The following is a 12,100-nucleotide window of genomic DNA, read 5'->3' as shown; positions in this document are numbered from 1 at the left end:
TAATTTCTTAACTGACTTGCCTAGTTAAATAAAGATACAAAAAAATTTGATTTGTAGATCAGTCAGTCGGCATGTCAAACAAACCCAATATCTGTGGGGCTTCTCATGTCAAAATGATTTAGCTGAGTCTATCTTTAACAATATTGTCAATGTAACATTATTTGCTTTAAGGAACTATTTTCATTTTTATTGTTTTGTTCGATTGTTAAACTAAATTCCAAATAAAATGTTACGATTTGCGACTAGTGTATTATTTTTTACCATCGTCATTGGCTGACTTTTATTTTGAAGGGAAATGGCCGAGGTCACGACACGGCCTTATTCTTGCTAGGTCTTGCTTATTCTTTCTCGCGTCTCAGTAGTGGTTTATGTGAGGTGTCTGCTGCCCTCGGAAGTGAAATATAGTAAGACAAACAGCAAGGACAGCGATAGCCAAGAACAAAAATATATAATATCTGCATAAGCAGCACGAAAACACTCTCCTAATACAGGATAATAATAGTTTCATACACAATTCAATAACTACATTTTCTTTCTACGACTAGAATTTCTGTTTGCCATATTTGGTCAATTTGAGGAGCAGCTACAGGGCTCGGGTTAGCCACTTCGAAAGGAAGACTACATTTTATCATCTTCCCTTCCTTTACGGAAGAGAAAAGTGAGTTGCACTGGCTGTCATCTTTCCCAATGTTATTTCCGTCAGTGTAAGCATTAAAATAGCTCAAATAATATTATCAATAATCCGCCGTTAAGATTATTTAAATTGCATTAGCTACAGTTGCTAGTTAGCTAAACACGAGCAACAAAATGTTAGCTAGCTGTTAGTCTTGAGACAGTTGGTCATTTTGCTCGCGACGTTGGCGACATAGCTAATTTGCTAGAACCGAAGAGTGCCCACAGTATTCTCTGATATATTCCATCCCAGTCAGTTATGGGTTTAGAAATTAATTATATTTCTAGCTAGTGCAACTACTGACAACCAGAGAGCTTTAGAGTTTGGTTTATCTTTTCAAAATGTCGGCGATATGAAGCAGCTCGTTGAGTGCTGCGGTCATGAAGCGTGCTATGGAGAATATTGATCAAGGCACACTACAGTAGAAAACACAATTGATAATAACAATGATACATGCAGATACTCCATATCCTATTTAATGTCATTTCTTTGTGAGCTTTGCCTTTAGATTATACCCTTTGTTCTAGTGCAAATAAAGTGAAAGTGTTAAGGCTAATGTTTAAACTTGCTTTCTTTTCACAGGCAATAACCAGATACAAGATGAGGCCAGTCGTGCCCAAGGATTGTAATGATTGATCCTTGATCCAATGCCTTCAAAGTTTCTGCATTGGACAGGCTACCGTGGACAATGGCGCCTGCCATTCCAGTATTATTCAGCCGTCCTTATCTGACTCTTCAGCCCTGCTGAAGTGTAGTGTCAGAGAAGGTGCGGTCAGTGAGAATGGGTCAAGGTCCCTACCTGCCGTGAGAGTGGAGACTTTTTTTGGCACTTTAATCAAGAGACAGGGCTGAAGATGGAGAAAGGGGTGGCTGAGAGCGAGATGGAGGAAGAGACATGGACTGTAGAGGCAGCTGAGGAGAGCCCTGAAGAGCTGCCCTCAGGTGTTCCTACCCTCTCGTCTTCCACCTCCATGCCTGACCAGTGGGAAGTCAGAGGAGATGAGGAAACTCATCAACCAGTTCCCAAAGAGGACATGACAGACTATCTCAAAGCTACCCCTCAGGATATCCCAACTCCAATCAACCAGGACTCAGAAGAAGCGGAGTATTGTGGGATTTCAGAGGCCAAAGAGGATGAAGTCTCTCTGAAACAGGAAGGGGCGGAGCATGTGGTCAGAGAAGGAAATGAGGAGACTGAGGGTGGAGATGAAGACGAGAATGGAGGAGGCCGAAACGAAGTTGGGAGGGAGCCTGGCATGAACGGGGAGTCTGGATGGAAGAGCTCAGGGGCCGGAGGGAGGAAAAGCCGTTTCCGGAACAGCGGAGGAGGAGTGGTGGCAGCCTCCGAGCAGAATACCCAGGCTACATCATCATCCTACCTCCCGAAAGGGTCCCTGTCATCGGGTGGTGGGAGGCACAAGCAGGCCCGGAGGCGCAACCACCACCACCACCAGGGCCGGGGCCGGCGTCAGACAGGCACCCAGCTTACTTTGGCCTTCAGGGAGCTGCTGTCAGAGTCGCTCAGCCCCTGGTGCATCTCCTGTATCCACATGGTAGTGGAGCTCATTGTCTCTGTGACCCACCGCTGCGGGGTGGCTGTGGAAGCCGCAGGGGTAGCCCTGTATGACCTCGGCTCACAGCTGCTCAACAAGGTCACAGACGTGCCGGGAATGAAGGCGGACGCCCGGCGCGTGCTGGAGAGGGTGAGTTGCGCTGGAACGGTCCTGGTGGATAAGAGCATCCGTTCGGTGGAGTGGGTCTGGCAGGTCTCCCTGACCTGCTTCGGACTCCTCTGTGCTGTGGTGCTGCTGGGTTCCCAGTGGGTTCGGTTCACGCTCGTCCGGCTGGGCGGGGAGAGGGGCCAGCGGTGGTGGACAGCCGTGCAGGACTCCAAGGTCTGGAGCAGGGTGGCCTCGCTAGTGCAAAGGATCAGCGGCTGGTTCAGGAGGAGGAGAGGCACCACCACCCAGGTGCCCCCTTTCACCCCAGATTCTCCCGGTGGAGCAGTTAGGTACCAGCCTGGGCAGGAGCTGGAGAGACTGCTGGCGCTGGCTCAGGTCCCTGAAGAGGAGCTGGACCCTTTTATAGTGTTGGGGGTGGAGGCCCACGCAACTGAAGCTGAGCTAAAAAGGGCCTACAGACAGTTGGCTGTCCAGGTGAGTCTAAATGAGATGGGCATTACATTTTATGAGTACAGGTGAATGATAAAAATGAGTGGAACTGATCAACTGGCGAGTGTGTAGCCATTATGGTCAAATAATTTCAGCTTTGCCTGTCAGAACACAAGCCAAAGCATTTTTGCCCTTAGCTCTGCCTGGCTGCATGTATCTTTGTTGCTTTATATCCACAATATAAAATGTAATCAGAGAATGACTAGAAGTAGCCAACCTGTTGAGCCTTCCTTAGTTGCTCTAGCACATTATCTGCACTGCCCCTTACATCTGTCCATCTTTCTCTTTTCCTTCCTCTCTCAGATCCATCCAGACAAGAACAAGCACCCGCGCGCTGGGGAGGCCTTTAAGGTGCTCAGGGCTGCCTGGGACATCGTCAGTAACCCAGAGACACGGAGGGAATACGAGCTGTGAGTAGAAGACATCCTAACTACTTGATCAGTACTTAAATCAAATGCCAGAAACTATGATAAAATGACTGCACCTTCAAGAAGAACTCAGGCCTCTCACAATAGGTAATATGTCTTCATCTGAAATTCCTAACTGGTCCTTAGTAGAGGTCGACCGATTATGATTTTTCAACACCGATTCCGATTAATGGAGGACAAAAAAAGCCAATACCGATTAACCTGACTATTTTTATTTATTTATTTGTAATAATGACAATTACAACAATACTGAATGAACACTTATTTTAACTTAATATAATACATCAATGAAATCAATTTAGCCTAGAGTAAATAATGAAACATGTTAAATTTGGATTAAATAATGCAAAAACAAAGTGTTGGAGAAGAAAGTAAAAGTGCCATGTAAGAAAGCTAACGTTTCAGTTCCTTGCTCAGAACATGAGAACATATGAAAGCTGGTACTTCCTTTTAACATGAGTCTTTAATATTCCCAGGTAAGACGTTTTAGGTTGTAGTTATTATAGGAATTATAGGACTATTTCCCTCTATACCATTTGTATTTCACTAACCTTTGACTATTGGATGTTCTTATAGGCACTTTAGTATTGCCAGTGTAACAGTATAGTCCCTCTCCTCGCTCCTCCCTGGTCTCGAACCTGCAACACAACGACAACAGCCACCATCAAAGCAGCGTTACCCATGCAGAGCAAGGGGAACAACTTGCTCGCTCAGAGCGAGTGACGTTTGAAACGCTATTAGCGTGCACTAACTAGCCAGCCATTTCACTTCGGTTACACCAGCCTCATCTCGGGAGTTGATAGGCTTGAAGTCATAAACAGCGCAATGCTTGACGCACAACGAAGAGCTGCTGGCAAAACGCACGAAAGTGCTGTTGGAATGAATGTTCACGGGCCTGCTTCTGCCTACCAACGCTCAGTCAGATACTTAGATACTTGTATGCTTGTATGCTCAGTCAGATTATATGCAACGCAGGACACGCTAGATAATATCTAGTAATATCATCAACCATGTATAGTTAACTAGTGATTATGATTGATTGTTTTTTATAAGATAAGTTTAATGCTAGCTAGCAACTTACCTTGGCTTACTGCATTTGTGTAACAGGCAGTCTCCTTGTGGAGTGCAACGAGAGAGGCAGGTCGTTATTGCGTTGGACTAGTTAACTGTAAGGTGCAAGATTGATCCCCCGAGCTGACTAGGTGAAAATCTGTCGTTCTGTCCCTGAACAAGGCAGTTAACCCACCGTTCCTAGGCCGTAATTGAAAATAAGAATGTGTTCTTAACTGACTTGCCTAGTTAAATAAAGGTATAAAAAAAAATCAGCAAATCGGCGCCCAGAAATACCGATATCCGATTGTTATGAAAACTTGAAATCGGCCCTAATTAATCGGCCATTCCGATTAATTGGTCGACCTCTAGTCCTTAGCATGGTATAGTCAATCTAAAGGCCTGTGAGATGTTTGGTTTAGTTCCTCAGTAACAGGATGCATAGAAAATACGTGCTGTGAGTAGATTACTTAATTCAAATGCAGGAAACCGTGATCGAATGACTGCACTGAAGGCCGATGGGATGTTTGGTGTAGTTGATATGGCGTTGACTTGTTTGCCTGGTCCTCTCAGGAAGCGCATGGCACAGACGGAACTCTCCAAGTCGATGAATGAGTTCCTCACCAAACTGCAGGATGACCTGAAGGAAGCTATGAACACCATGATGTGTACGAAGTGTGAGGGTAAACACAGGTATGTCACTCAGACTGAATTAATATCTGTAATATCTAGAAAAAATATCATACATTTACAACCAACACCCTGCAGACTTTTGTAAAAGTGAGGGATTGGAATAGTAATATAATTTACCTGCACTGCAGTCTTGTCATTTACAGTATTTACCTAAATTAATATGGTGACTACTCCCAATCACTCAAATTCTATTTATACTTTTGCTTGCTATGAAATCTTTATTACAGAAAGGAAACAAGCATAGGCCAGACACAAAGAGCATCCCATTCTGCATGGTTTAGTTTACGTTGCTGACTCCTCTCCCCCTTATTACTCCCTGTGTGTGCAGGAGGTTTGAGATGGACCGGGAGCCTGCTGAGGCGCGATTCTGTGCAGAGTGTAACAGACGCCACAGCGCCGAGGAGGGAGACCTGTGGGCCGAGTCCAGCCTGCTAGGCCTACGCATCACCTACTTCGCCTGCATGGATGGCAAAGTCTACGACATCACAGGTACTGGATTAACTATGGCTGTGTTCACGAGCGTCAAAACTGTAATGCATTGTGGGTCAATTTTGAGTAGTTATTTATAATGCAAGGTGATTTGTATATCAGTAAGTCTGCAATCGCCAACTGCAATGCGGTCAATGTCGAACAAGCCGTGTCATTTTATTTTATTTTTTATTTAACCTTTATTTAACCAGGTAGGCAAGTTGAGAACATATTCTCATTTACAACTGCGACCTGGCCAAGATAAAGCAAAGCAGTTCGACACATACAACAACACAGAGTTACACATGTAGTAAAACAAACAGTCAACAATACAGTAGAAAAATAAGTCTATATACGATGTGAGCAAATGAGGTGAGAAGGGAGGTAAAGGCCAAAAAAAGGCCATGGTGGCGAAGTAAATACAATATAACAAGTAAAACACTGGAATGGTAGATTTGCAGTGGAAGAATGTGCAAAGTAGAAATAAAAATAATGGGGTGCAAAGGAGCAAAATAAATAAATACAGTAGGGGAAGAGGTAGTTTGGGCTAAATTATAATGACACCCACATGGATAGTTTGGCTCTCATCGATGCTAATGCCATAGCCTTTTGTGTATTGACTTAAAGATGCACTATGCAGAAATCGCCCTGGCATTACCTGGCTGCAAACATTTGAATAGTTTCAGTTTGAGACAAAATAAGCAAGTATAGTGTAGAGAAAGAAACATTGTACCATCTAAACTGTGAAATATATTTTCAATAATAGATGATGAATTTATGTGCCAGACCATGCCTGCGTGAATGTTTATTGGTCATTAGTGGCCATGTTTTTTGAGTTGCTAGACTGGAGAAACATAATTTGTGAGAGTTTGGGGATTGTTAATTCGGTGTCAGAGTAGCGTCTTAAGTGTTTTTCACAAATTTCAAAATGCCGGAAAATCCATCATGGCGGACCTTAAAGGTCCTTGAGGCAAATGTGTTCCTTGTGAGGGGAGGGACCTAAGTACCAAATGTCAGGAGTCTAGGACACTCGGTAAAGGGGTGTGACCTTTAAAAGTTATCATTTTCAATCGCTTGTTATAGTGCCACCGTGTAGCCATTTGGAATGGCATTGCATGATTGGGTGTGGCGCTTGGCCCTTTACCATCTTGCAAAGTTGCACCCTCCTGGGCCTTACATCTCACAAGAATTTGCATTTTTTTCACCAAATCGCCAGAAGGAGAAAAATAATAAACGGCAACAAATACAATAGTGGTTTCACCCAGCTTCGCTGCTTGAACCTCTAACAAGCCAACTGACAGGCTCAAAAGCTCTACAACTAAATTAAATTCTAAGCTACCAAATAATGTTATGTTTCAAGTTTTTATTGTCATGTGCACAAGTACAGTGAAATGCCTTTTCTTGCAAGCGCGTTCCCGACAATGCAGTAATATAGACACCTAAAGTCAGACAGACTGTTTCTCCTCCTAGCCGCTTGCTTCAGTATTGTCACATTGATTATTTTGTCAACTTCTCCGCTCTCACCTTTCAGAGTGGGCCGGCTGCCAGAGGATAGGCATCTCTCCAGACACACACCGCGTGCCCTATCACATCTCCTTCGGCTCCAAGAACAACAGTAGCTCCACGCAGCGCCACAGGTTGGTCCCAGGTTAAGGAGGGTTGCGTTCCAATAATCTAATTTTCCTCATGAAGTCTGCACTCTTTAACTACTTCACACAAATGTAAAAGCATGGTGTAGGCATGGGCTAGAAAAATGGTCCCCAACTTTTTTACATTAACCTAATAAAACAGCTCTGTAGAAATTAGGTTTGTGCAGTAGGCCAAATACATTATCACAGCATATTGGCTATATTCCTGTCCTGCCAGTATTGTTCTTCTCAGACCATATTATATATCAAAACTCAAGCTTTGATAACAAACTAGATCAGTTGGTGTTGCACTTGCGATACACAGCTGAGCATAAATTGAAATAATTAGCTAATAATTATCCATTTTATTTTACTGGACTGATGGTTGTGCTTTCAAGACAACTGGGAACTCTGAAAAAAAGAGGTCAAAGATGCCCGAGTTTCCGAGGATGACCGTTCAAAACGATTTTTCCCAGTCGGATCTCGTTTTTCCAGAGTTTGCAGTTGTCTGGAACACACTGAAGGCAGAAGTCTGAGATTCCCGAGTTCCCAGTTGTTTTGAACATGGCATTAGTCTAAGTAGAGGGAGGGAGAGTGCAGCAGAGGGACTGCCTCTCATGGTCCCTGCTCTCAATTCCTTTCCTCCGGTGAGACTGACAAGAGAGGGGACACAGTCTTCCTCCTGATGGTGAAACTCGACTCGCACTGCATCTGCCTCAGGCACAAATTCATGTTGTTCCTATGACCAGAGAAAGTGAAATACTCTTCGATATTAAAATGGACACAACGAGCTGCTAATAATAATAAAAATGCAAGGCTATTGATACACTTGGCTACTCATTCATTGCAGCTGCAGCGCTAGGGGAAGTAGAGAGAATGGTGTTGAATAAAAAGTGTTGACAGTGCTGAATAAAATATATACATGAACTCACTCATAAGAAAAGCAGCTCTTTGACAGCCTCTCTCTGGTCATGGTTTGTGGACGCTGTAGGTATGCACAGTGGTTTGAGCTGTCTGATTGGCCAGCACAGTAGGCGTACTTGATTTAGCCACAGATCTCCTGGTCTGCCGGGTAGTGCATATTTCGGGAGAAAGGAGAGATTATTGGGACTCAACCAAGGTGTTATGTGATCGACCGCTCTAAATGAGCACATGCTGTGGTCAGTGCAGGTGCTTGTGCAACTATCTCATTGTGACTTGCATCAGGGTTAAATATAGGCTAGATTAAAATGGAATGAAAGGCCACCCAAGGCTCTGATGAAGCCTGTTTGTCCCGTGAATAAAACTCAGATCTATGTAGACGGTGAGTGCTCCTATTTCTTTATTTTCCTGGAGTCACCTGTTGGAAGTGTCTTGAGGTAAAGAATGTTTTTAGAATGAATGTTACTTTGCTCCCATGCTTTTCAGGACACCTCCAGGTCCAGAGCACCCTCCTCCAGGCCCGGCCAACCCCGCTGACCTGCAGAACTTCTTCAACCGCATCTTCCAAGGGGGACCTCCTCCCGACATGGCTGCCAACGGGGGTTTCTTCCCCTCAGGACCGACCCCCCACCAGCCCTCTGGTGCTGGACCCGGATCTAGTGGACCTTTCTCCCCTCCTCCACCACAGACTGGCTTCTTCATGCCTCCGGGAGGGCTCCGGCCGGAGCCCAGTGAGACGTGGGCCGATAGCGGAGGCAAGCCTCCGCCCCGCAGGAGGAGGAAGGTCCGCAAGCCCTTCCAGAGGTGAGAGCGGCCATTGTGACGTGTCATCGTAGCAACACGGGGACACTCAACACACGGCCATGTCTGTCGACGAGCCTGGACCTCCCCCTACTGTACATAAGTTGAAGGATCAGTCAAACTCAGGAAGATTCACACGGGTCAGGGGCTGCCTCATGTATCAAAAGCCTGACAATACAGAGGCCATGAGCCAGAGGTTTGAGTCTGGACCAGGTAGAAGAAGACGGAACTAACTCAGAGTTGAAGTATAATTGGGGTTAGGAGGTGACAGTATTTTTGCTTCTCCCCCTCACATTGTTTTTTTTCTCGTGAAACAGCTGTAGCCATGCCACTGATATCACAAGCCTATTGCTAACAATGCGAACACATTTCCTTAGGTCTTACTTCCCTGCACAATCCTGCATCATTACATGCCATTGGACGCTTATGTTCTTGACACGTTTGTAATTATTTTTTTAAACAAAAAAGGTAATCTATTCTTGCTTCAGGTCTTGGCGCAGACTGTGAAACTGTGTGTGTTCGTGTGAGAGGGGACAGGGCTGGAAGAAGCCAATCAGAATTTATGAATTGCTGGATCAAACGGCTCAAGCTACATCCTGGGAGAAGACGGTCCCCAGAGAGAGGGCTGGTCTGCCCGTTACTGCTTTGACACACCCATCCTTCCGCCCATTGCCTTCTTTGATCAATTGTTACCTGGTTAGATTATCATTTGAGCAACTGATTTTCTGCAATTTTTATTACTTTTAATGAAGTTAGAGTGAACGTTTGCATAGTTGTGACATTTGTCACTATTGGAAAGTAAGTTGGTGAGTGAAAGTTGTCTCTCTGCCAAATATCAACTCTGTCTCTCAACAAATTGAATCCCACGTAGAAGCACTATGATGAGGCATCAGACTTAAGCAGGTTCACATTACAATTAAGACTGTTATATTGTGAGAGTCAAGGACCTAGGCTATTTACTGCTTTCAGTCCCTAAGTATTGGTGTTATTGTCTGGACGGCATCCTATGGATCAAGAAAAAGCTAGTTTCAGCTCCTAATTGCATCTCGGCACCCTTTAAAGATTGGAGGTAACGAAGTTTCCATTGAGAACACAATGACTGTGCAGTGTAAAAGATTAGTTATCAGAGGCTACTCTTTGACATTTACTTTCCAACTGTTTAAAGGTTGATTGAAAGACAGGGGAGCTGAATGTCAACAGTTACAGTTCTATTACCACCACATTTTATTTCAAAGAAAAGCTACCACTGCCTTTGCTTTCACCCCACGCTCAGACAATATACTCCAGATTGAAGAGGGATAGAGCGAACAGAATTCAGATCTCTAACAATGTCTCTCTACTCATTATGGCAAATCATTGTTTTTCCTGTGGAGATTTGGTCTAATTCCTCTTAAATGTTAAGAGGTCTGGGGCAATATGAATCAAGCTTCTCAGAGTAGGCGTTCTGATCTAGGATCAGGCCTGTCCATGAAAAGGCTAAACTGATCCTAGATCAGTGCTGCTATTCTCAGACGCTTAATGAATACGGGCCCTGGTATCAGTTCCATTAGCCTCTTGTTGGTTGTACTTTTGATTTGTGTCATGTTGGGAGATTAAGTGGTACCTAGGGTCCCTTGTTGCACATGTTTATTTGCTCTCTTTACAGTGAAAAAAATAATGCAATTGTCCACATAATTGGAGGTATTATAGGAGGTTTAATTGAATCTCAGTTTTAGGCTGAATTGCTTGCGCTGTCAATTATGTTTTAGATACCCTAGTTGACTTGAGAATGTATGGCTTAAGTAGCAGCCTAAAACGGCAAGTCAACTAACGGCTCCCAGCGTGGTAGAGCTGGGGGACCTGCTAATCCCAGATTAATTTAATTTTTTCCCATTATATTTTTAAACAGTATATGCAAAAAAAAGATTGCAAAAAATCTGACAATCGGGGTTAAATGTGCATTTAAAAAAAAATGTTTTGGTGGGTAGGAAAGTGTGAGTTTATTGCAATTGTGAAACATCACTGTTCAGTTGATTTGAGCTTTTTTCTGGATTTCATAGTAAAGCTGATTTCCTACAGATGGATGAATGGACTTTCATTGTTTTGTGAATTACGTGGATTGAATTGTGTCTTACAACTCACAAGACAGGAGAATGCTGTGTCATTCCAATGGAGCAGAAACCAGCTAATGGCCCTTCTGGAGCACACTCATTCATTTAGAATTTACACTAGATCCCACCCATCTTTATACACAAGTGGTGTGGTCCACAACACAACTTGCTGGTCCTTTAGGATGGCTCTGTTTTTCTGATGGAAGACCATAGAGACACCCGGGACAGTAACATTTAGGGCTGGATTCAATCCGTATCACCAAAGTTCAGCGCTATAGCGTGCTTGAAATTGAAAGGTTATTACCGACTGAGCCAACATATGCAGCGTTTACCGTGAATGCAGTCTCCGTTAATGCGGAAACATTGCCTTTAAAATGTAAATTGATGTACAATTTAGCTCTTCAGTGCTATGGATTGAATCCAGCTCTTTGTAATGACTACTGTTTCCCACTAGCCTCTGGGGTGTGTCAAGGAAGTGGTGCAGGTGGAAAATAATCTCCTCCACAGGTTGACTTCTATTGAACAAACCTGATCCCATAACAGAGCAAAACACTTGTGAACCTCATGACCTGGTTTACCCGTTTTCTACATTAGCTCCAGAAAGCCACCGGGCATCGCTACGTGACAGTTCTTCCCCATTCCTTCAAAGGGGTTTAATCCTTAATTTACAGTAAACCAAAAATTAAACAGGCACTTCATGTCTTTTTCCTCCTCTGACCTGACTTATCCGAAGTCATACAGCTAGCGCTATGGAAACAGTGTAGAACACACCTCTCTTCCATAAAAGGCCTTTTCTGGGCCGCTGCAGATTCCCAGAAGCCAGCTTATTTGAGTTTTCTCCGCTATCACCTCACACACCATTAGTGCTTCTGTCAAAAGGGAGACACTGGGATATTTACTAAACGCCTCCCTGTCCCACTACTTCACAACTTCAACTGGGTCATCAAGAGATTCTCTGGTAGGTCCAGCAGAAATCCTTAACAAATTAAAAGGGTTATTACCATTAGCCATATTTTAGTATGACAGACAAAAAGCATGTTTTATCTGTGCAGTGTGTGCTACTGTTTCATGAACCATGCCTGTTCCCATTCTTACCTGTATCTTTCAATTCTGATTATCTTGCTTTGGGATAAATGGGATACTTAAACAGCACTCCGGTCTTCCCTGAAGTTTGATT

General features: G+C 43.9%; 1 protein-coding gene across 4 annotated transcripts; it reads left to right on the top strand.

Moving 5' to 3' along the window:
- The first annotated feature begins 364 nt into the window (after positions 1-364).
- Positions 365-10,892, top strand: LOC139370945 (dnaJ homolog subfamily C member 14-like). 4 transcript variants are annotated; one of them, XM_071110862.1, is made up of 8 exons: positions 365-404; positions 1,256-2,829; positions 3,148-3,254; positions 4,896-5,015; positions 5,344-5,504; positions 7,015-7,120; positions 8,519-8,836; positions 9,322-10,892. In XM_071110862.1, the coding sequence occupies exons 2-8, from the start codon at positions 1,528-1,530 to the stop codon at positions 9,338-9,340; spliced, it is 2,133 nt and encodes a 710-aa protein (XP_070966963.1). In that variant the 5' UTR covers positions 365-404; positions 1,256-1,527; the 3' UTR covers positions 9,341-10,892. The 4 variants fall into 4 exon arrangements, with proteins under 4 accessions (XP_070966963.1, XP_070966961.1, XP_070966965.1 ...); XM_071110860.1 differs by lacking the exon at positions 365-404 and adding an exon at positions 407-658; XM_071110861.1 differs by lacking the exon at positions 365-404 and adding an exon at positions 647-704.
- The last annotated feature ends 1,208 nt before the right edge of the window (positions 10,893-12,100 follow it).

The sequence above is a fragment of the Oncorhynchus clarkii genome, chromosome 17, assembly GCF_045791955.1.
Source record: "Oncorhynchus clarkii lewisi isolate Uvic-CL-2024 chromosome 17, UVic_Ocla_1.0, whole genome shotgun sequence".
Classification (NCBI taxonomy): domain Eukaryota; kingdom Metazoa; phylum Chordata; class Actinopteri; order Salmoniformes; family Salmonidae; genus Oncorhynchus; species Oncorhynchus clarkii.
The sequence above is the reverse complement of the archived record's forward strand: the minus strand, read 5'-3'. Positions and strand labels throughout refer to the sequence as shown.

What these genes read in the sequence shown, in the direction of transcription:
- LOC139370945 (XM_071110862.1), top strand. Translation starts at nt 1,528, where the DNA reads ATGGAGAAAGGGGTGGCTGAGAGCGAGATGGAGGAAGAGACATGGACT. An exon ending in AAGTGTGAGGGTAAACACAG is followed by an intron (nt 5,016 to 5,343) that starts GTATGTCACTCA and finishes CTGTGTGTGCAG; the next exon opens with GAGGTTTGAGATGGACCGGG. An exon ending in CAAAGTCTACGACATCACAG is followed by an intron (nt 5,505 to 7,014) that starts GTACTGGATTAA and finishes CTCACCTTTCAG; the next exon opens with AGTGGGCCGGCTGCCAGAGG.